This window comes from Simochromis diagramma, unplaced genomic scaffold (genome assembly GCF_900408965.1).
Source record: "Simochromis diagramma unplaced genomic scaffold, fSimDia1.1 OVJJ01000603.1, whole genome shotgun sequence".
NCBI classification, from domain to species: Eukaryota; Metazoa; Chordata; class Actinopteri; order Cichliformes; family Cichlidae; genus Simochromis; species Simochromis diagramma.
In genome coordinates, this window is record NW_024387414.1 from 22,551,703 (window position 1) to 22,575,899 (window position 24,197).

Consider the following 24,197-nt stretch of genomic DNA (forward strand, 5'->3'; position numbering starts at 1 on the left):
ACTTGACATGTCATTGGGAAGCACCTACAAAGAAATCCATCACAATGAGAACATGTTCAAACCATTTGATTTTGTGACCAAAGGTGCTGGTGTAATGACTTGTAATTGTGACAGCCCTGACACTTTGATTGATATAAGTACTTGCTTTTGATGGATATATTATCTGTTTTGATTAAAGGACTTGCTTTTGAAGCATTGACTACTTATTTTGAGCAACTGACTTGCTTTTGAACAACTGACTTTTCTTTTTGATGAAGTGACTCACTTTTGCAAGTTATCCACCATGTTTTGCAGTTTGCACTAATTGTTTTGAGAAGAGCCTTAGTAGTGGTGCAGAGATCAATTCTGTTGTGAGAAATGCACCAAAGCAACTGAGAAAAACTGTAATCAGACATGTCTTACCTGGTAGGATGGATGTTCCCTGGAGGAAAAAATTGGGTTAAATGGACATTTTTTCGCTTATACAATATTTAAATATGTGTTGCAGTCTGATTCACTTTCACATTTTTCCTCTATTTTCTTTTAAAGATGGTTTCATGGGAATTTGGTTGTGCCAGCTTTCTTTGAACTCGAAAGCTGCGTAGACAGGAATCCTCGCAATTGCCCCACTTGTTCAGTAGATGCAGCGTGATGTAGCGGATGAAATCTACACTGTGGTCCTGAGAGACAAAAAAAAGATGGTGATTATTATGAGGGAGGATATACAGATAGCAAAGTAAGAAAAGTCTATGTGCATGTGTCTAATGGTAGAGTGTACTCACGGGTATCCTGAATGCCTTGTACCTGCCTGTCCACCGAGTACTACAATTGAGAAGAGACCATTTACGTTTACGTAACAGCTTTATGACAATATTAAACTGGCATTATCTAAATAAATTTTCAGCAAAAAAGTATATTTCATATTATGAGCCTCATATGTTTTTCATACCTCACTCATGAACAGGGTGGAAAAGTCCATTTTCAGCCCTCTAATACTGAAAATCAATCCTGGTGGATGAAGAGAAACACAGAATAAGAAGAGAAGCTTAATCCAGAAGAAAAGCACTAGAAAGACTGTAATTGTTTGTGGAAGGAGATCATTTACCAAAACACAAGGCCAGCACAAGGACCAAAAGTCCCAATGCCTTGATGGCTCTAAAGAGACCTCTGCTGCTGCCACTACTGTAGTCAATAAAATCATCAGTGGTGTAGTCCACAGTGTCACGGTCATCATAGTTGTAGTCCACAGTGTCACAGTCATCGTAGTTGTAGTCCACAGTGTCACAGTCATCAGTGTTGTATTCAACTGTGTCTTGGTTGTTATTATCAGGGACTGGACGGGGACGGGGCTGTCGCCTTTTAAAAATTCAGAATAGAAAAAACAAAATCATGTAAGAAAAAATGTACATGGAAGAACAAATGGATTATGATTATAAAACCTGCATCTATGTCAGTGGATGACAACAAAGAACATGTAGACCAGCACTAACCTGTATAAAGTGCCCTTGTAGGAGATTATCGGCTCTCCTTGGCTGCTGTAATAGCCCATAGACTGAAGTCTTTCACTTCTTCTCAACATGGCTGTAAAATGAAAGGAAAACATGGGGTTAAGTGAGTCTCTAACACAAAGCTTATCAGACGTCTCAACTATGATTTGAGCATGTTTCCATTAGAAGCATCTCTGTACACATCAGTGCAGATTCTCTTATATATAAACTTTACGGTGCCAGCTTGTTCTTTTTAATGAACAGAATAATATTTGAATCACACCCATTTATGAAATCCACTCTTAATACAGAATTTTATTTTCCCAGTGTCTTCAAAAACAAAGCGTCATATTGTTATGATTAATATCATAGCAACAGATCACAACATTTTACTTGCAAAAAAAATGTCTTTCACATGTCAGTATGTCAGTTTGTTTGTTCACAATGTAGCTGTTAAAATTCAGAAAAAGAGGAAATCACCACAGCAGTAAAGAAAGAGTCAAAGGAACTAAATGAATTTGGCCCAAAATCCTGTCCAAGTCTTTAGAGACATTCACACTAAAACTAAAAATTGTTTATAGATAGATATTATAGTTAATATAGAATGTGGCCTAAAATCGTATAAAAAGGTCTTTAAGAATTAAAAACTCTTTGTTTTTCTAGTTATTATACAAAAGGAAATCAATATTTATCAGACAGGTAAGCAGTAAAATCACCTTTACAGTAGAATGCACTAAAAAGTGCTTTTCTGACATAATCAACTGGATATCATTTTTAAAATGTTCAGATTTGAAACACATATATTAAAAGTAAGATGTGAAGCCAAAACATACTCTGTTTTTGTACTTGTTGATTTTTAGTCTAAAGATTGCACTTACCTTCACTTAAAACGAAAGTTGAAGAAACTGAATCGCTAAGTGTGCTTTTCCGTAAATTAGGACGTTTAGCGCTTCTCACTGAACTCATCTGAACCAGAAAATTTAGGTGCAGAAGAAAAATTTCAAACCGCAGCTTTTTCAGTGACGTTTCAAACAGATACATGCACAAATCGAATATAACGCACGCGCGTTCCATAAGAGCAGCACTTCGTGTGCGCACGCGCAAAGGTGTGAGCGTAGATCTGTTTTTTTTTTTTTTTTAATGAAATTTGCTCGAAATTTACCTTTCCTTCTCAGTCCCTTTATAAACACCACATCATATTGTCAAAATTCATATAGCACAACACATGCGCTCACGAGCCCATGTGCAAAGGTGTGTTGCAGTGAATGAAGAAAACTTTTCCATATTCACTGTCTCTAATTTGTTTGATTTTGCTGTGAGAAAATTGTGACGTATATGAGAATGAGGGAAGACCACGGTCATTTAAATACGGTATTAAAGTGTAATGAAACTGTTTCTCAGAAGGAACGTGTGATTTTAGGAGACTCGAGCCAAACATTAGCGGGCATCATTCTAGCTTATAATCAACAACGGATCCAAAGGATCCGGGCTAGATGAGCTGGGAAGCGACCGATCCAAATCGGGTCCAGTCACGATCTGTTCCAAACTCGCTGTGCAAGTGGACTCCGATCCGGACCCGGTTCGCGGATCCGTTACAGAGCCTGTAATGTCTTATTTATTTTGGTAAAACACGTTACTTCTTTTAGGCCAACTAAAACATCTTTATTGTTGCAATTTCTGCTATCCTCTTTGCCAGATTACCCTTAAAAAACACTTTTTTTTCATGGTTCTCCCTGTTTAGTTATAAGATTTTATGTTTCAAATTACCATAAAATCACAGGAGACAAAGGGTGAAAAAACAACAACATCTAAGCAGAGAGAAAGACTGCTTAGTCAGTCCAAATCAAAAGTTCAAGAGAAATGCTAGAGTCTAAAGCAAATAATCTTCTTAAGTTAGACAGGGAGTTCACTGAGCCCAGAAGATATGGGGAACAAGTCCAGGAAGGAATCAGTATCCGGCAGAGGTGTAGTTTCACATAAACACAAAGTGCAGTCAAATGGGTTACAGATTATGTTGAATCACTGTTAATATGATTGACGAAAGGGTCAGAGATTTCAACAAATTCAAAAGTGTCAGCCAGATGATAGCGAACCTCTTCAATACACAAACGTGCAATCCTGTCACATAGCCAAACCCTAAACAAGGGGAGAGATGGTGATTTCCAGGCTCTTTTAGCTACAATCATGCTGGCTTTCTGAAGGGGACGATGTTGTTATGTTTTGAAGAAATTTAATTCAGCCCAATTGAATTCATTTTAAGTAGGGGCAATTCACAATAACACTGTGCTTAACAAAATTAGCTTCATATGTTTTTCATACCTCACTCATGAACGGGGTGGGAAAGTCCATTTTCAGCCCTCCAATACTGAAAATCAATCCTGGTGTATGAAGAGAAACACAGAATAAGAGATGAATAAGAGAATATGAGATGCTTAATCCAGAAGAAAGTGTTGTAGTCAACTGTGTCGGGGCCAGAAAGGGGCCAGAGATGTCACCTTTTGAAAATATACATGTGTATTGCAGTTGTTGAAGAAAACTTTTCTACAATCATTCCTGTGTCCCAAGTTAAGTGTGTTTCAAATATTAATAAATATTGTTCTTTTCATAAAATGTGGTTATATTTGTTCAAATATTTAGGGTACTTATATTAAAGATGATTACCCTACCACCCAGTCACCAGTAAAGCATGGTGTTTAGCATTATTACCTCACAGCAAGAACATCCTGGGTCAAATCCACCATCTAGCCAGAGCATTTCCGTGTGGTAAGCATATTCTTTGTACTCCAGGGTCCACAGTCCAAAGACATGCGGTTACTGGAATTAATGTTAATTTGTGATTTTAAAATTAGTGTGAATGGTTCTGTGTTGGCCCTGAATTGCAATAGCAGAAGAAAATGGAAGAATGGATCGCTTCATCTAATTAGGCACATTCCTCAATCCTTCTTTATGGTGTTAGAATAAAAATCTGATTTTGGACATGTGGGTCTAACAGGACAAAGATGGTAGAAAGACGTAATAACTGCTGATGTAACTGCATCTAAACACCTTGAACCCATTTTGCTTAATCCCACAGCTACAGTGAGCAAGAAAATCAAGATGAACCGCTTCTTCTCTAACTGTCCACTAGATGTCACTCTAGTCCAGAGTTTGAAACTGGCTTTAGAGAAAGTAGGGTGACAAAATGAAGCTTTTCCTGTAAAATCAAGAACTTTAAGAGCCAGGAAAGCTCATGTGCTCTCAGCAGCAAGAGCCGGACACTTAGAGAGCTGTATTCAAAAGTAGTAGTTTGTTTAGAAAGCTGATGGTAGAATTTCATGTTTTCATGTATGAAAACATGAAATTTATGTTTCATGCTACATAACATTTATGTTATGTAGCACAATGTCTTAGTCTAATTTTTTGCTGAGTGAGTTTTTGTAAATTCTATAATTTCTCGCAGCTGTATCAAAAACAAAATTTAGTGCAACATTATCTCAACTGGTCTTGATACTGTACATTATGTGCATCATATTTCTGAATCTTTGTGCTCTCTCTCAGATGTTGCTTATTCCCAAGAAACTTTATGACAACGGTTCTTTTCAGCAGCACAGGTTGATCTGAATCAGCAGTCTCTCCTATGAACAGTTTGTGTGTCAAACAAAATTCATTATCTGAGATAACAGACCAATTACATCTTCTTCTAAGACTACGTGCAATAGCGTCAGTGGTCGTCCTCTGAAGTAATAATGGAGCGTGGACTGAAATATGGATACAGCCTTCGGCATGCTTCGAGACTACATCAAAGAGGTCTTTGGTCCTAAGCTGAAATCAGTGCAGCGTTTGGGCTTATGTAGGTTTTAAGCAAAGTATGACCTCCTTTCAAGGGATTTTGGAAACACCACTGATCAGTCCGATCAGCTTCATCTTACCCTTAAAACGGAGAATGTTGGTACATCATTTATATTGAATTCCTGCTTAATTCTACTTTTAGTCTGGTAGTGAACACACCAAGACCCCAGGCACAAATAAACTGTCTCATTTTGGAACCAATTCAAGGATCGTTCATCAATGTAGACCTTTCCTGTTTTGCTTCAATTTCTTAACTGGAGCACGGGGAGGTCTGTAGATAACTTTAAATTCTGCAGAGTCCAGAGGAGAAAGTTCTTCTATGACAAGAAATCTACAAACTACAGCCACAAGCACCACTCATTTGAACAATGCTTTTAATGAAATCATATTTTTTAAACATCAAATTTACATATAATAAGAATTACAAGACATATTTAAATATATGAAAGTTACATTACATAGGCTTCCTGCAGATGAATCCAGCTCTTGTGAAACTACAAAAGCTGTTGAACTTATTTTGTGAGTGCAGCTTTGGAGCCAACATCAACAAGAGGCCATTAATAAGCAAAAAACAGAGAAAACAAGTGCTTGGGCAGAAGCCTCGGGTCAAACTACTGTTTACAGTTATCGTAGCTGTTTGTAATCATGCCACTTACTTTATGTGACAGGTTAAATAAAGTGTTATTAATACTGTTGAGCTCCATGTAAACATAATGGAGTCAGAGGGCTGTTATAGATGTCATAATAACTTGTTCATAAAAACAACTTGTCTGCTGCTGGTTCTCAATGATGGGTTATGAAAACCACTGGAGCATGCGGTCCCAGCTAAGCATACTGCTTGCACATATAAAAATAAGTTTTATCCTGGCCTTTCTGAATGTTGTCAGAGATATCAAAACATTTTTAACTTACAATACTTAAAGCAGTGTGTGAGCTGCAAAGGCATCAGAGCAGGTGATCACAACATTCACCATTCATTCACCTGCACGATGCCTAAGGAAAATCTTGTAAGACATAATATTTTGTTTGCGTAGCGTTAATAAAATAAAAGGGTTTTTAAAAAAATATTGCTTCTCTTTTATGTTTGAAAGACGATTAGCATACACCGTTTTACAGGTCTACTGGAAGTTAAACAAGCATTTAAATATGCTGCTTTCTCTGCTTGGGATCAGTTGTAAAATCAGCGATACAAGCTGAAGGCAGGGGTGCTTCCAGACTTTTTTAAATTGGGCGGCATGGAAGAAGCAACAGAAATGGGGGTGAGGGAGTAGCAAATCAGAATATTTCATAAGAAATAAGATGGATTATTATTTTGCAAATAGGAAATAGTATTTAGACTTATACTTGAAACATAAAACGTACAATTCTACTTAAGTAGCTTAATAATGCACAAGTTGTACATTCAAAATAGATTTAAAGTACTTAACGTAACCACACTCATTATACAGAATGACACTTTTTATCTTAAATGGTGCTATATGCGATTGATTGATCTGTAATCATGCAATTAATGTGCAAAAAGAATAAGTGACTAAAGCTTTAAAATAAATAAGGGGGGCATAAGGGTGTAAAAGCAGAAAGTAGCATAACAGAAATAATTAAACTATGCACAAAGTACTGCTGAGTTGATGTACTCATTTACATTCATACTGGCCCTACCCATGCTCTCATCCAACGGTGTTGGGCATCGTAAGATTAACAGTGTTATAGTCCAATCACACTGACGGGGTGGGGGTGGAAGGGTGTAGAGTTTTTCCTGATTATCACTACCCCTTCAAGGGTTAAAAAAATAACCGCAGCCAGTGTGAAAGCGCCAAAAACTCAGTTTTTTTTTTTATAAAGCACTTTGTGATCTTTGTCTTGAAAGTTGCTATATAAATAAAACTTACTTACTTACTTTAAAAAAAACTCAAAAAAGTCAGTCCCTGCAGACTTTTATGTTAAAACAGCAAACTTTAGCCAACTTGAGCCAAATACACATGTTTACAGCCTGGTACAAATTGCACTTTTAAGTCTCTGTGCCAAATTCTCTACCTCAGATAACAGTATCAAGGTCTGAGTTGCATTAAGGCTTAAAATTTGCATTATTGGAGCCCTTGCCACTGACAAGTGCTGGACTCAACTGGACTGCTTCACTGTGTTTTTCATTTTGCTGCCTTTGGGCTTGTTATTATTATTTATTTTTTATGTATTGTAACTAAATATGTCAAATATTCTAATTTGTGCTAACAGACAGTCTAAGAAGTCTGTACTGCAGCTTTGGTGTTACTTTGCAACAGCTGGCAAGTCTGAGCCTGTACCATGCACACTTGCAGCAAATCAAGCCTTCCAATGTTAACTGTTAGTATGCTTTACGCTTTCTTTCAAATACAGCCAGGCTTAGCTTCAACAAATCGAATCTGCCTCGGTGCTAAAATCGAGGCTTCAGAATGCAAGCCTACAGGCCGGTGGGGGATTTAAAAGATGACTATACTGATCTTTATACACTCTAGGAGTTTTCTGTATTTTACTCTGCTTCTTGACTTGTTGTTGCTTATCTTGGGTGGAAAACACTTGCAAAAAGGGTTTATCTCAAGTCATTCGCTCCCAGTTAAACAAAGAACAAGTAAAAAGTAGAAAAAAAAAACTTGTTGCTTCAGAGATTAAGATCGGTGTTAAACAAATAAACTGTGTCACTTTGCACCCCTGCTAGAATATCACAGATAGATATGAATCTAGGAAGTCGAGGCTTACATGCAGACCTTAAAAGCAGCATTCTGTTTTTTCAGAGCTTTCCGCCGAACAGTTAATGTCTCTGTTGGCCATCCTTTTCCTTCTCCTCCCACACAGCCAAACCAATATAAACATTTCTGTACAGTGAGGATACTCCCCAACTATCCTTCCTTGTTAGGTCGCCTAAAAGCGACACAGACAGACTGAGAGAGACAGAAGGAGGAGAGAGTGAGAGAGATGGCACTAACCGACAGCCAAAGTTCAACTTTTCCTGAGATAGTGGAGCTAAACGTGGGCGGCCAGGTGTATGTGACCCGTCTTGAAACTCTCACTGCGGTGCCCAACTCTCTCTTGTGGACCAAGTTCACTCAGAGCTCCCCGGCCGCCCTGCCGAAAGACAGCAAGGGCCGCTTCTTCTTCGACCGGGACGGCTTTCTCTTCCGGTACATTTTGGATTATCTACGGGACTCCGAGCTTTCCCTGCCGGAGTTTTTCAAAGAGAGGCGGAGGCTGCAGAAAGAAGCGGACTTTTTCCAGTTGCCCGAGCTGTCGAGGCGCCTGGCGACGGTGAGCAAAGACAGCTCGTACACGGAGGACAGCGGGGAGCCGGATGAGGCTGAGCTCTGCAGCCCGGTCACCTCTTCTTCCTCGGACCGAACCCTGCGGTCTCCCGGAGCCACTTCCGGCTACATAACCATCGGCTACAGAGGCAGCTACACCATCGGGAGAGACATCCAGGCGGACGCCAAGTTCCGCAGGGTGGCCAGAATAACCGTGTGCAGCAAGATTTCGCTGGCTAAGGAGGTGTTTGGGGAAACCCTGAACGAAAGCCGCGACCCGGACAGACCACCTGACAAGTACACCTCCAGGTATTACCTCAAGTACAACTTCCTGGAGCAGGCGTTTGACCGGCTGGCCGAGGCTGGTTTCCACATGGTGGCCTGTAACTCCACCGGGACCTGCTCATACGGCAGTAATGACCCCGGAGAGGACAAGCTGTGGACCAGCTACACCGAGTATATCTTCTCCCGGTGAACTGGCAGGAGTGCGCACGGTTGACCCGGGGAGAAATGAATAGGTTACAGTAGTTGCATTTCCATCCAAAAACTGTCGATTTGTCAACTTCGGTTTCTGTGTTCTGTTTTTGTGGCTCTCTGCTCTGTGCAGTTGGGTCAGGGTGCAGCTAGAATGAACTTTCTGCTATTTTCTTTGCTGGCTGCTTAACAAACAAAGACAGCGACCTTTCTGATGGCCCTGGGTTTGGTTAGGCTATTTTTATGCTCCAATTTGGCCTTCCTGATTTTCACAAAGCCTGCGTTGTTCTTAAGTAAATGTCATAAATGGCTCCATGGGACTGCAGAAATGTTAGGAGCTCCTGTTTTTCCTCATCTTTAGTGATCTGGGCTGATATATTCTCGCTACTAGGCTATACTGCTGAACACCTTAACCATGCACATGCGCTGTAAATATTCTAATGCACCTCTTCTTGTGTTCTTCCTGTAACTCTCATGTCTATTTCGTGCATTGACAGTGAATTCCTTTCATGGGGTTTTTGTTTTTACTGGTTATGCTGAATTCCTTCAGACTGACTGTGCATACATTGCTGTAGATGTTTTCTCTGGTGCATCCAATAAAGTCTGACAGTGTAACAAGATTGAACTCTTCATCCTGTTAACTTAAGTGTATTACGTCTTCCAACCAAGGTTTCTTTCTCATCGGATCCACAGTATCAAAATAAATTGATAATTTTATCCAGCATCCTAATCATCTATAACATTACTTGCGAATACTTTTACAAGTGTGGGCACATCAAAGACCAAACACACCTCCCCTGCTGAGCAGGTGCTGACCTCGGTAGCCTTATACAAGAGGTTTGATGAAAACCGGACCCGAATAAGGTTGCAGCAGTATTGTTATTAACATTAAATGTGACGTGAACAAAGCGCACTTTCAAAGGTCACTAAATGGAGAAGAGAGCGATGAGCTGTTGCACACTGCAGAATATCAGACGCAATCTCCCTCCGAGTCGTGTTTCCTGGAAAAGGCTGACATCACCAAACACACGAGATGTGCTAAAATACAAAGATGGTGTCTTGATTTCAAACCCCATTATGAGTTATCTGATTTATGCAAACATAACGCAATTTCAGCCCAATCGAATGATGCCACATTCTCATTTTTAAAGAGGTCCGTCAAGCACACCTCTATAAATAATTTACTCTACGTTTAAGATTTCAGCTCCCTGGCTTCCCCTTTAGTGTTTAGTTTTGCTAAATGTGAATGAACCAGAACGAGAGCTTGTTCGCTGATCAGGCAGACCACAGCGTCCTTTCCAACACAGATGAGGTCTGTTATCTCCCCTAGGCAGGATGGGGGGAGGTGGGGGGGGTGGTTCTGTTTGGCTGACAAGTACAGTAATCAAATGTCTGTTCCCTTGTGGGATCCTGAGGCACAAATCCAAGCTATCCCAGGATCCAGTCTAATACAAAAAAACCATTGTGTGGGCTGTATGAGAGTGTACTTGAATACAAATGTACCAAAAAAGGAAAAAACAGCAAAGCGAATCATCTGTCAGATGCCCACAAACATCGGAAACGGTTTACTGTACAATACCTTATAATGGGTTTGTTCCTTAAATCTCCCTAAGCAAATATACATTAACACAAATACACACAAATTCTGTCTCTCTTTCATAAACACACACTCTCGCTTCTCCAACCTCCCACGCACTATTCTGCAACCAAGAAGCTTCATAAGAGCTCTAAGGATTGACAAGAAAGCTCGTATCTGTCGTCAGCTGATGCTGCCATCTGGACAGGAAAAGGGAAGGATAGACCGCGACTCTTCCTCTGGTGCTATCCCCAGAAACAGGACGTAGGACTCACTGTCCTCAAGCAAAATGAAACAAACACACAGCTTAGGATAATCAGACCCACATGTCTGCCCTTAAATTTGTTATTATGCAGAAACAATATGCTTGAAAAATGCTCTGAGAGGCAAATTACATCCTCTGCTTTGGACTGAAATCACATGAAAGAGTGAAAGCACGTACGCACACACACACACACACGTTTAAAAGACTTGAATTTAAGCCATCTTTTTATGTTCTGAGACAATGGCGAGTTTCTTTGCCTAACAATTATTTCTGTTACTGAACTCTCGTTCTGTGTGTGTGTGTGGTCTGTGTCCTTGGTGATAAAACACCTCCAAAACACATTTCCCTCGACGCACACTAGTTTGTCTCAGTAAGAAAACTTGGTCACCACACGCTAAAAATGTGCACGCACACTTATGAATACACACGGCGCAGGAGGGAGAAGCCAGCCAAATTAGCCAATTTGAGGAGCTGGAGATACAACAGGCATGCTGGCTTTTTTTCATATCAGCCTCTATGTGCTAAATCTTTCACACTTTATCACAGTGTCTACTTCTAGCTCGCTGTGACCTGCTCGTCTTTAATACTGCTTTCAGCTCCTCTGATATAGACACATCACACTGCTCGCACAGAGAGAACAACACATAAATTATTAATTCAAGCTGTGTTTGTCTTTGTTTAGATCTGGTGTGAGAACTTGTATAAAAAATGATCGCCCTCAGGTGCGTGTAAGACTATTTTCCTTTCATTCTCGGTGTTATCTGAAATGTTTATTTTAGAGCTCCTTCGCTGCTAGTTTTCACATTAACGGCTGCTCTGTTGCTTTTATATATATATCTCAATACTGTGACATATACTATAGGCGCTTAAGCTCATGCTAAAGTAATACCTAAATGAGAAATGTAACATTAAACCTAAATGATTTTTCATTCAACAATAACAAAAGAAAACCCCATTAAACAACAGGAAGAAGTAATCATATAATTTTTCTGCATTTATTTTCTGAAGGTTGAAACTCTTTAATATTCAGATAATAAACAAGTAGCATGGCCACTACTAAAAACCAGCACACTGCAAAATGCTCCACAATCCTTAAGACATTTTGACAGTAGCAATAAAAAGAAAAGCAACAGATCTGCATAAACATGTGACCACATCTCTGAAACAAACAAACAAAACTGTTTGCAGAATGGACATATTCCGTTCATATACTGATGTATTACAAGATCTATATTACTATACCAGGTGTTTGACATCAATTAGTTTTCTATCCTCTAACTGTATTTTTACTGGATGTTTGTTTTTCCTGTCTTAGACTTTTTAATATTACTTTGAAAGGTACACCCGTTCAACTGCTTGTTAACACGAATATCTAATCAGCCAATCACATGGTAGCAACTCAGCGCATTTGGGTAGGGGAGACCGGGGATAGTTGTAACATTTTTGACATTTCTGTCTGTAATTTGGAGCTTGTTTAAGGTAGTGGATTCAAAATGTAAGGCAAAGTATTTACATGTCTCGGCTATTAAACAGTGCAGCTATTTTCTCTGCAGCACAATTACCCATTGTATGGTATGGTCTCAAACACAAAGAGTGAAATGTTACAATTAACCCCATAGTCTGGGTTAGTTGTAACATAACCTGGGGTGAAATGTAACACAATGAAATAAGGGTACTAACAAAACATTAACATGTAATCTTTGTTTATTCAACACATGAATGCACTTAGAGCCATTTATGTAGCTGTGTGTGTGTGACAGAATGCAGAAATCTAGCTTTTGAACATATTCCAACCCCCCAAAAAAGACAAATTATGGAATTTTCTGCAACTGAATATTTCATTAATTTTGGTTGGTCTTCCTTGAGTTTGGCCTCATTGGCTCAGTGGACATTATAACCTACAACTCTTGCACCAATTTTGAACATAACAAAGAAGCTGAAAAAATGTAGTTGTTCACCAGCATCGCAATTCCATTACTTTTTATCATGGCGTACCTTGGTGTGGTTTGCAAAGTGCTTCAGAAAGATGAGGAAATCTGTTTCTTGCACCCATCCTGATTTATTTCCACTACCAATACTTCCTACTGGTCCATCTCTGACACAGTGGTCTGCATAATGTATGTGTGGGGAACACAAACAGTGGAGGAATTGTGTTGCCAATGGCATTAACCACATATACAAATGCGACCAGTGAACCTCTGTCTGCTGATGTCATTGCCCCAACTTGTTTAATATAAGTTAAAGTAATAGTGTGGTAAGTTGTAACATCTGCATTATTGTTACAACTAACCCAGACTGTTGCTGTTACAACTGACCCAGACTCCTATAGCCATGAACTAGCTAACATTACAGCCAACGGCTAAAACACTAGCACTAAAGACCTACACAGAATATATCCCCATAGACATACAAATAACATAATTTAAGTTTGATGAGTTTAACTGCAAAGCAGATAATGCTATTAAACATTGAAATAAAGTAGAAAAACTTACTTTTTGGCATGCAAATTACTTTTTTTCATGTTAAATTGTCTGTGTTTGACAAAATGTGCTGATTTTTCACATGTGATAGCAGAACTGAGTTGGGCATGCACAGGATGAGTCACATCATTTGAAACTTAGCCCTGACTGGAGAAATTGGAAGTGTTACAACTGACCCACGTTACAACTATCCCCGGTCTCCCCTATGCAGACACGGTCAGGACGACCTGCTGAAGTTCAAACTGAACATCAGGGGTTTTCAGAAAATGGTCTAAAAAGATAACCTATTCCTGCTGACCATGGTCATCTGTTTATCACCATACACTGCAGTGATAAAGGGATGTAGCATGATGGCTGTACCGTGTCACAAAGCTTAAATAATCTCAAACTGCTTTCTTGAACATAACAGTGAGTTTGCTGTACTCACATGGCCTCCATAGTCACCAAATCTCAGTCCAATAGAGGATTTTGAGGATGTGCTGGAATGAAATATCACAGCTGCTAAATCTGTAGCAAGTGTGTGATGCTATCATGTTAACATGGACCAAAATGAGGAAGGTGCTAAGGAATGGTTCCAACACCTTGTTAAATCTATGCCATGAAGAAATAAGACAGCTCTGGAGGAAACATGGGGTCCAACTTGGTGCTAGTGCCTAATAAAGTGGCCGGTTTTAAACGTGAAGCTAACGCCTGCAACAGGTTAGCTTAGCACAGAGTAGAAATGGAAAGAAAGGAGAACTGTTAGCTTTGCTCACGATAACTTAATTAAAACAAATATATCGACTATTTTACTAAAGTTTCTGTAGCTGCAGGTTTCACAAATAAATCACTGGTTAATTAGTTAAATATCTTACTTGTTCAGCTGTGGCTGTAGCTTAACAAAAGTCAATTTGATACTGTCATCCTCCCTCAACACATCTACAGGTAAGTGTGTTTGTCAGTACAAAGAACTCCTTTTATGGTCTCCTGCAGGTGAACTGACTGATATTGAGCAGAACTTTTCTTATTAATTTACCCTAAAAAAAAAAAAAAAAAGCAAATATATTAAACAGCAACATAGAGACCCTGCAAGTTCATTTATAAACAGTTCAATTATAAACTTGGGCAATTTATGACATAGTTCCTTCTCAGCTGCAAAACACATAGTCAAGGGCAATTACCCAGAAAAACACTGCTTAATTCTATAGTCCTTAGGATGGGTCAGTGCCCTTTAAAAGTGCTTATTTTGAGCAAGGCACTGTTGACCCATAAGTCCACAGTGAGTCACAAAACAAATTCAGCATTTGTAATGGTGTAAAGGTCAAAACCTCCATCCACCCATGCAGTTCAAGGTCACAGCATAGCTATATAACTACATAAAGCGGTGTAGGCCATTTTTAACTCAGATTAAAAGTAGCCAGTTCAGCATGAGGCAATCCTCTTCTTTTTTCTTAAGATACATACCACCTTGGACCTATAAACAATAACAAACTAGTTTATCTCCATACTCAAAAAGTTTGTATGTAAGTTTTTTTTGTCATAGACACAGGGGGACAAGTCTAGTATGACACTGTTTTTCAGTGGTGATCTCCATTGGATTTTTCCTTTAGTCTGACAGTAGTCTTAATCCAAACCTGCTACATGAGTCTGCATGAAATCCAAGACTCCTTAACCATGTTTATTTAAAAGTTGTAATTTATTTAAAAGTTTTAATTCCATTCTTGACTTTAGAAACAGCAGTTGAGCAAACAACTTAAGCTCCACTTTTTCTGCAACTTTATCTTAGCCATTTAATCTCTTCACTAATCTTGGTAGTAGAATAAATACTTGACTGTTTGAATAAGCCTAAGGAGGCTTTCCATCACTGATGGCTAATGTAACAGATGAGCAGAGTCTTGCTTCACTACAGACATTTAATGTTTGCTAACCCCCTAACAGCATAATTAACACCGTTAAGTGTTTGTGTTACTAAGGAACGAATCCATTTAAGGTCCTCACATTCCTTAAATCCCCAACATTTAGAATTTGGCTCTCTCTACGTGCAGTTGTGTTTCATTATACGTTTATGTATAAGTGAACTTTTCTGTTAGTACGCTGGTGCTTTCATAGGAAAACAAACACTCCTTTTCACAAATCCCTCCCCGGAGCAGTAGTGTGGCAGAAGCAATAAAACACTGCTACAATCCATCATCTGAAAGCTGTACTACGCTCTCGAATTGCGCAACTCTAATCCACAACAGTTTAATACTGATATCTTTCATTTTGTACTGTCGTGCAGTTTTACAATGCGACATTTGGATTGCAGCTTGTGTTTTTTTTTGGTTTTTTTAACCGATTTTCTCTTCAGTTGTGATAGATTAGCTGGGCAGTACATGTTTGTGCTCAAGTACACTATAAATTTCAGATACACCACAAGAAAGGTAAGATGCAGGAAATGAAAGGAATAATACATTCCGGTCAGAACTCGGCTCTGACTCTACAAGCCTGACATAAGCCTGTTTCAGCTTACGAACTCCCAGCAGTAAGATGTACTTATGGAACCTGGAGACAAGCTTTTGTTCTTCTATGCCATTAGATGCAAATATGAGCACGGTAACACAATAATAATGTTTAAAAAAAACAAAACAATTTCACAAAAACTCCAAGGAACTTTTTTGCTGGACTTGTTGTACATTTGGCTGTAAAATTACAAAATAATTCTCATCTGTCAGGAACAATCGGAAATCTCCCTCTAGTCCATCAGCGTAACTTTGTGCTGAACATTGTGGGAGTCAAGATCTCTGTCTAAATAAATAAATAAATCTGGGTAAATTCCCAGATGATTAAACATGCAACTATTTTGCTGGTAATACCTGAAACGAGTAAAGTCATAACCCCCCTAAACCCGCTGGAAATTACTATGGAAATTAATGCTATCATATGATAATGTGAATGCTTTGTTCTAATGTGATAAACATCCCCATAAAGCTCGTCTTCTCTTCTTTCCTAAACTGCTTGAATTGTTTTACAGCCAGCTTTGATGTGCAAGAGGCCATTTAAAACTATTTCATTTGTCAACTTGAACGAGTAGAGCAACAGAAGTGCGCTGCTCCCCTTCCTAGTTTTGTAGTTTTGTTTAGTGTTGATTTCTCACATTTGTCACACCTACATGTTTCACATCATCAAACAAGTTTTAATATTAGACAAAAACAACAGGGTTTAATATGTGACAAAGTAATTTTTGAGACTGTGGTAGGTTTGAATAACTTTTTCCTTTACTCGTGTTATCTTTCCCCAATATTAAAATGTGTTTGATGATCTGAAACATTTTATTGTGACAAATATACAAAAAGCTAAGAATGGCTTTAATGTCTCTTGGTTATAAGCAATTACAGACGCTTCTCTAGGTGCACTCGGGTGACAAACACAACTCAAAACTGCAGCTAGGTAACATGGAAGCTGGCCTTCATCAAATCGAGAGTCTGGAGGAGGATAAAAGCCAGGTATAGCTACAGACAGAGAGATTAAAATCTGTGATCCTCCAGTGGCCATGTTATGTGTCTTCAAGGACATTACCCCCCTATCTCTGACTACAAAGCTTTTTCTCCTCATCTGCTCTGAGTTCTTTTTTTGGGAGTGTGGCGGGGGGAGTAAATGTCGCCAGTCTCCGCTGAGCTGCTCTCAGCACCCAGCAGCAGACCGGAGATTGGTGCAGCTCCCAGTGACAAAGCTGAGCCTTGCACTGTGCCGGTAAACTAAAAGGTAAAAGGCTGCCAGCATCAATCAGCTGCAGGGTATAGAGAGGAAGAGAGGGAGCATCCTCCTCCCCTGCTGTTGCTGCAGTGTGTTTCCTTTCACAAGAAGTGCAGCTCCCCTCTCCCTCCCTCTCTCTCAGGGGCTATTGGAAAGGGCAAGACGTGAAAGGAGCTGATTCAAAGTCCATCACTGAACTGTCTTATTCTCAGTGTGTTTAAGACATTTACAAAGGTCACTTTAATTTAAACCTTTATGCGCCATTTCAGTTGCAAGATAGTGCTTTTTTATTTATTTTTTTACTTGGTGTAATGTGTTTCAACAAAAAAAAATTTTGTTTTGGGTGTTTCACTTGGCTCATATCAATCTTTCTATTTACAGGCTGGTTTTGTACTATTGTACATATTTCAGTCTAGTTCAGTACATGCAAGCAAAGCTGGCTGGCTGTCAGAGTGCTATATTACTAAAGTTGACTGGAAGGGAAAATGAGAGGGATGACTGCAACCTTGGAGGGAGGATTGTTAAGAAGAGTTGACTGAAAAACTTGGAAGATCTTCACAAGGACTGCTAGTGCACCAAGAGCAGGCACGGACAGGAAAGGAGCTGCAACTGTCACATTCCTGGCTCCATATTGTCACATACGGAGCCACTATTGAACCAGAGAAAACACTTCCCTACTCAAAGTGTCAGCTCCCTCCACAGATTTCCTATAGGACTGAAGTCAGGGGACCTTGTGGGTGCTGCAAGATTTCAGTCCATTACTGATAGTGTGTTACCAATGGTGTTCTTGGTGACTGTGGTCTCTCCCCATTGTATAAGCCACAATTGTCAAAATTAAAACAAAAGGCTTGAAATATTTCCGCCTTTTCATGATATTCTGCTTTATTTAAATGCACCGATATATATTTTCAGAAAGTATTAGCTCGTTCATCCTCTTCGTGAAGTGTATGCCTGCCGGTTCGACCAACACTTCAGTCCAAAGTGAACTTGGTCATTAATAATAAAAAGCCTGCCATGAAAATTACATGTTTATGGTAACCAGGTGATGATTCCCAGACTTTTTTTTTTTTTTTAAATCAACATACAAGAATTTTTCCACTACTTTGACATACTATGATTAAATGAATTGAATGACACAATTCATTTAAGTACAACTGTTCTTAAATCTTAAGTGCAGTTTAAAAAAAAAAGTATGAAACACAATTTTAAACGGTCCTTAATTACATGCGAGGAAATGTAACCTTCATAAATGTTCATCATCTGAATAAATGTACTGGAATCACAGCTGAAAAACAGTCATGATTAGAGATGAAATGAGGATTGTCAAAACAGATTCCAGATCAGCCTGGAGGCCGTCTGTTTAGCTTGATTTCTGTGCCTGTCTGTTGGGGCTCTGGATAATGTTACAGCACGCTTCACTCATAGGACGCATCGATATCTGCAAGGCGTCGGCCCGCCCACTTCTTCCTCCTGGGTGCTTCCTGTGTTGCCCAGATAGGCAGCCAAATATGGGGTCATAGTGTAACAGATGATCTGCATGTAGACAAGAAGGAGGTTTTGTGGCATATTTGTAGCTTAAATTTCCTCATGTCAGCATCTTTCCTGCGAGATTGCACAAACACTGGCTGTTCAGTGCAGCAGGCTGGCAATGTTTAACTGTCAAGCTGTTTGCTGTGTTATTATAAAAACATCATCAGTTATGAGACAGGTGCTATATCTCAGTAAGACCAGTTTTTGTGTTGTAAAACATCACAAAGCTCAGAGACTAAGCGATGGTCTTTTAACTTTAGCATTTGCAGAGATGAAAACAAATGACCCCATTTCTTCTGGTCCTATGCCTTGGGATAGTTTTGTATATTTGTCAGACGGGGAATTTGAGTACAAAACTGTGTGGGAAGAAGATGCCAATCTAACAAAGAGAGTAGTAGTAGTCTGCACGCTATGATTAAATGTGTCCAGCTGAACAAATAAGCACTCTGAAATTTTGTGGGAAGAGTTTTGCATGAAAAACCCTGTCCTCCGAAACCACCGGCAGAAGCAATTTTAAATTAGTACCATAAATAACAGCCTTAGGACATCTCGAGGTACTTTCCCTTTACCCAAAGGAAGCAATAAGCCTTAAGAATTCTTAAGATTTCTTGACAAAGACCAGGGTCATGATTTTCCACTTGGCCACTCTGAAATCCTGTTTTTAAGAAAGAAAAACTGCAGCTGTAGCCCTTGTCATACACTATAGTGATGTTCAGCAGATTTTTCCCATCATGCATCCTTAGGTTAATTATTGCCACTTAAAGATTTGTCAGATTTAAAAACATAAAAGCTTTTTAGTTTAAAAATAATTCCACATCATTCAGCTGTCTACTTGTGGTCCAGAATTCTTCCTGGTACATGCTACACTGGTGACTGAATGCGGCCTTTTGTTAAAGCCTCACAGGTTTTGCTTATTTGACGCTCCAAACATCATGGCAAAAGCTAGAAGGGAAAAAAGAGAGACATACAGCAGACTCCTGCTGCATTCCCAGTTTTATTGGTGACTGGGAAAGCGTTAACATCTTGACATGTAAAGAATTCAAGTCTCAGCGACAGTTCAGTCATTATGGTGAGAGATGTGTTTTGGTATAACGTCTCTGTAAACATTGTCCTACTTCTGTTTAGTCTTTTAGCTCGTGGTAAATATGTTAAGGCTGCACATTGTGTTTGGTTCTCCGCTGTCCTCATCTTACTGTACTTCTGGTATTTAAATAGGTCACAGCGGATCCACAACTGTCATGCTCAACAGATGGAGCATGTCAAACTGAAAAAATGTCTTTGGGGAGCTGACCTCGCTCTTCCGAAAGACCAGATCACAGTAAAACATTTTAAAAAAAAATTCCTTCTCTTAAGCCCAGAGCTCCAAATGACCAGTGTTCAACATGTCAGAGCGAGTGTGTATTCCTAGAGAGCTCAGTGATCCAGCTACCTCTGACAACGCTGTTGCCGTATTCTCATTTTATTCATCCAGTGCAAAACAAAACATCAGGCAACGTTGTCTTTGTGTTGTGAATAACAACACAGTTGCATTGGCGCACAACTTCCTCCTACGAATGAAATGCTGCCTTTGTTTTGCCCCAGTATTTGCATAATGGCCATATTCATGCAAGTAGCTTTCCTCATGTTTCAAAGAAAAGGTCACCAGTAACCCCGAACCGACCTTTAATGCCCATATTAAGCTGGAGCTAACATTACAGCCTCTTAAAGCTGGATGACAGACAATCTACCACTGGACAGCACTTCCCCATTGAAAGGTTAGAGGACAGTAAACTTTCTCTTCCTTGTTGCTGCTTTAAGCTTGCTTCATCAGCTTCCTGTAAAACAGTTCACTCAAATGACACACGGACATTTTCTCTCTTACGCCAGCATTTTGGAGGCGAGAGAAGTTTTGTCTGTCACTGCTCATTTCAGAGGACATTTCCTTTTTACAAGCTTTGAGGGGATTGGCATTTGGTCCATAAATGGACAAAGTGTCCACTAATGTTTTGACATTCTTCAAAACTGTTTAAAAAGCAAAAAGTACTCCCTTCACACTTGGAAGGCAAAAAAAAATAATAATAATAATATTGCACCTTACACTGCACTGCAGCAAATTTGCCAAAAATGACTGCCATACAAGTCCTTTATGCTTAACCAGTGCTATCATTTTGTCATTGCTACTGCATGCAAGTGTAGCAGAGGTAAATAAAGTCATCGTCTAAATTACAGAACAAGTCCTCATTAATTCTACAGTCCTGCGAAAACATTTTTACATGACTGTAGAATTTTAGGTAGAGGCTAAGATTCAATAGCCTGTAAAACCACCTTCAGCAGCAATAACTTGAAGTTATCATTTTGTATGCGACTATCAGTCTCTCGTGTCGCTGTGGAGGAATTTGGCTCACTCTTCTTTACAAAGTTGCTGCAGTTCATTAAGATTTGCTGGCATTTCAGGTCGAGGTCTGGACTTTGGGCCATTGTAACATCCTGATTCTTTTCTTTTTTAGCCACTGTGTAGATTTACTCTGGTGTTTGGGATCATTACCCTGCTACATGACTCAGTTTGGTTGAAGCTTTAGCTGTTGGACAGAAGGCCTCATCTTTGAGTCCTAGAATACTTTGGTATGTAATTGTTCATGGTTGAACTGCCCCCAAGGTGTCCATGGTGGCTGAAAAACAAGCCCAGATCATCACCCCTCCCCTCGCTGTGCTTTACAGTTGGTATGAGGCGTTTGTGCTCACCAGTTGTGCACAACTGCTAAACAGCTCCACTTTGGTCTTGTCTGTCCAAAGGACATCGTTTCAGAAGTCTTGTGGTTTTGTTCAGATGCAACTTTGCAAACCTAAGCTGCGCTGCCATGTTTTTAGAAGAGGCTTCATCCTGGCAGCTCTTCCAGACAAGCCATATTTTAGTCTCTTTCTAATTGTACTGTCAGGAAGTTCAATAATCAGTGTGCTGACTGCGCGTGTAGAGTCTGAGATGTAGCTTTGTTTTTCCTTTGGTTTGCAGGGTGCCCACTCCTGGGAATTTTGCTGCATTGTGTTAACAAATCTAAATAGTCCAAACCAGCAAAGCTTATGCTTTTACAGAAGCACTCACACTTCCCAATGATCAATTAAATCAAGTGTTTTTTTTATTAGCAGCACCTGGCTGCTATTTACCCTCTGAATTACTAAGAAAGCAGTGACGATGTACTTGGCTTTTTTGATGTTTTGGGGTGTTTTTTTTGTTTTGTTTTGTTTTTAAAAACAGAAATGACTGGACTGCTTTCTATTACCTCATCATCATCATCATCATCGACTAAAGGTGCAACATCATCCAGTATCTGGCTGGGCGAAGGCTTTCAATTTGTTCCTTCTTCCAAATTTCTTTTACCAATGTAAAACACGTTGTGTAAATGTTCTGCTTCTTTCGTTTATTGATGACACTTTACTCCAGTTAGGACATTAGTACGTCCAGTAATAAAGGTGCACTGGTCATTGCATTACCTGAACAGTCAGTATGTTCACCAACATGTAAAGACAGTCAACTGTGAAGTCATTTCTGCCTACAGTGACAATTAGATCAAAGTGAGATCAATGCTGCCACCATGTGGTATACAAATGAACAACAAATAACACTTGTATATGTTCAGTCCACTTTATTTACAAAGACATTTCAATTAAGAGGCTGATTTGTATGTGAGACAGTCATACATTATATATATATATATATATATACACACACACACACACACACAAGTGATTTACCCCAGTGTGTATTCGGTGACATTACAACAGAACAGAAAGTGCTTCAGTACACGTTAAAATTAATTTCCATACCAGAGTTACACGAATAGCCTCAAGAAATATCTGATAATTTTAACACGGCACACGGATCTGAAGACACTAGCATTAAGATGAAGGCGTAAATCAAACAGTTCCCATCATATCTTTATTTCATATATTAAATCTAACTTGGAAATAAATTAGCAGGAGAAAGGTGGTCGAACGAGGCACCTCTTATCTCATTTAAAAAATAGAAGTAAAGGTTCTACTTTGCCAAAACTCTATATAAAGTTTTACCGATGCTCAGGAAGTAGAAGCTGTGAATTGGCTGCGATTTCCTCTGTACAGCATAGCTTTGCTCAGAGACCCCCATGCCACTGTATTTACTCTTCAATCTGGAGTACAGCAAGCTGCTCACATGGGGGTGACTAAAATGCAAGTAAACATGGTACCTTGAAAAACAAGCTCGAGTTTGTAAAGCTGTAAATATGTGACATCTTAAACACATTTTAAAGTATTATAAGAAAAGTTAGCTTTCAGTGAGTGATGGGTAATAATTCCAGTTTTTCTACAGAACAATAATTAAACAAAAAATGATTTTATAGACTAAGTCATGCATAATGCAATGTTAAAAAATGAAAAAGCAATCTGGAAGGTTAATAGATGGACAGAAACTAAAGTGTGATGTTCATGTCTCACAATGACCAATACTTACACCTGAGTTGGAAATAGCAGCGTTCACAGAAGGGCTTCCTGTTTCGGATTTGAACCTGGGCTCCATTCTCTCTTCCTCCGAGATGTTGACGGCAGCCCACGCACTGAGGGGAGGACGGGGAAGTGAGAAAGGATTCAGGGACCATCTAAGACAAATCCAGCCGAGCTGTGACGTGGGTCTTTAGCGTCTAAATTATTTCACCAGACGGTCCGCCACCCGAGCACAGGATAACCAAGCTTTGTTTTGCGTAAAAATCCCACAGCATATAAATATCACAACAAGTGTGATGTGCATCTGTGACTTACAGGGAGGCAGAAGTGAAATTGCTTTTACATCTACATGCTAATGAACCAAGGCCAGCTAAATCTAGGGGTCCCCTGCCAGTGAGACTTTCACAGCAAGGATCTAAAAGCAAAGCAGGACAGCAGGTTGGCTTCTTCCACTCTATGCGCATAATAAGTAACTGAGAAAATAATGACAAACATAACAGTGGGCTTGACCACCACCCCCAGAAGCTTCACAGACAAAGAGACAGACTGGCTAATGAAAATAGATTCATGAAAGTGATAGAAACGCTCCTCCTAGCAGATGCAAACTGATAACTATGATTGGAAAACAGACCACAGACATGAGACTCCTGCCAACCTCACAAGGCAAGTTGCAGTCACATTAGTCTCAACCCTAAAATTTTGTTCAGAATTAACCCCCAAAACACATACAGGGTTCAGTTATACTGGGTGTATGTTTTTCTTTTCTTAAATGTTCATTTTAACTGGGACCTGTTATGTTAAGTAGTGCGCAAGAATAAAAACTGAAAATTGGAGTAGAACTGAAAACTTGCATAAGTCATGTACATATTAGGCCTCTGCATAAAACACATCATTTTAGCGCCTCTCCCTTTAAATCAACTTTCTTCTGATAGGCTGTCCCTCGCAAACAGATTCAAACAGCAGATGGGTGTGGCTTCTGTTAAGCCAGAGCTGTGTGCTTGATATCACCATATTAAGATATACCTTAATCTGTATCATATATCTATCATATCATAATATCTATCATAAATCTATCATATATCTATCATATAGATGATAGATACCCAGATGAGATCATAAAGGGGTCATAAATCTAAAGTTTAG

The 24,197-nt window shown here is 39.3% G+C and overlaps 3 protein-coding genes across 7 annotated transcripts in view; 1 reads left to right on the plus strand and 2 right to left on the minus strand.

Moving 5' to 3' along the window:
* Positions 1-230: 230 nt before the first annotated feature.
* LOC120721423 lies at positions 231-4,789 on the minus strand. Of its 2 annotated transcripts, none has more exons than XM_040011751.1 (6): positions 3,786-4,789; positions 1,470-1,560; positions 1,085-1,335; positions 929-987; positions 762-801; positions 231-659 (listed from the first exon to the last, which is right to left on the minus strand). In XM_040011751.1, the coding sequence occupies exons 2-6, from the start codon at positions 1,556-1,558 to the stop codon at positions 535-537; spliced, it is 564 nt and encodes a 187-aa protein (XP_039867685.1). In that variant the 5' UTR covers positions 1,559-1,560; positions 3,786-4,789; the 3' UTR covers positions 231-534. The 2 variants fall into 2 exon arrangements, with proteins under 2 accessions (XP_039867685.1, XP_039867684.1); XM_040011750.1 differs by lacking the exon at positions 3,786-4,789 and adding an exon at positions 2,345-2,987.
* Positions 4,790-8,103: 3,314 nt separating this feature from the next.
* On the plus strand, positions 8,104-9,665 carry LOC120721422 (BTB/POZ domain-containing protein KCTD12-like). Its single transcript, XM_040011749.1, has one exon. The coding sequence runs from the start codon at positions 8,244-8,246 to the stop codon at positions 9,039-9,041; it is 798 nt and encodes a 265-aa protein (XP_039867683.1). The 5' UTR covers positions 8,104-8,243; the 3' UTR covers positions 9,042-9,665.
* A 12,542-nt stretch (positions 9,666-22,207) lies between these two features.
* The window catches only part of lmo7b (LIM domain 7b), a 30,828-nt gene continuing 28,838 nt past the window's right edge, over positions 22,208-24,197 (minus strand). For all 4 annotated transcript variants that reach the window (XM_040011382.1, XM_040011381.1, XM_040011379.1 and 1 more), the window contains 2 exons: positions 23,065-23,167; positions 22,208-22,777 (listed from right to left, as the gene is read on the minus strand). In XM_040011382.1, the coding sequence (XP_039867316.1) occupies positions 22,764-22,777; positions 23,065-23,167 (117 nt within the window). In that variant the 3' untranslated portion in view covers positions 22,208-22,763. The remainder of the gene's footprint in view (positions 22,778-23,064; positions 23,168-24,197) is intronic.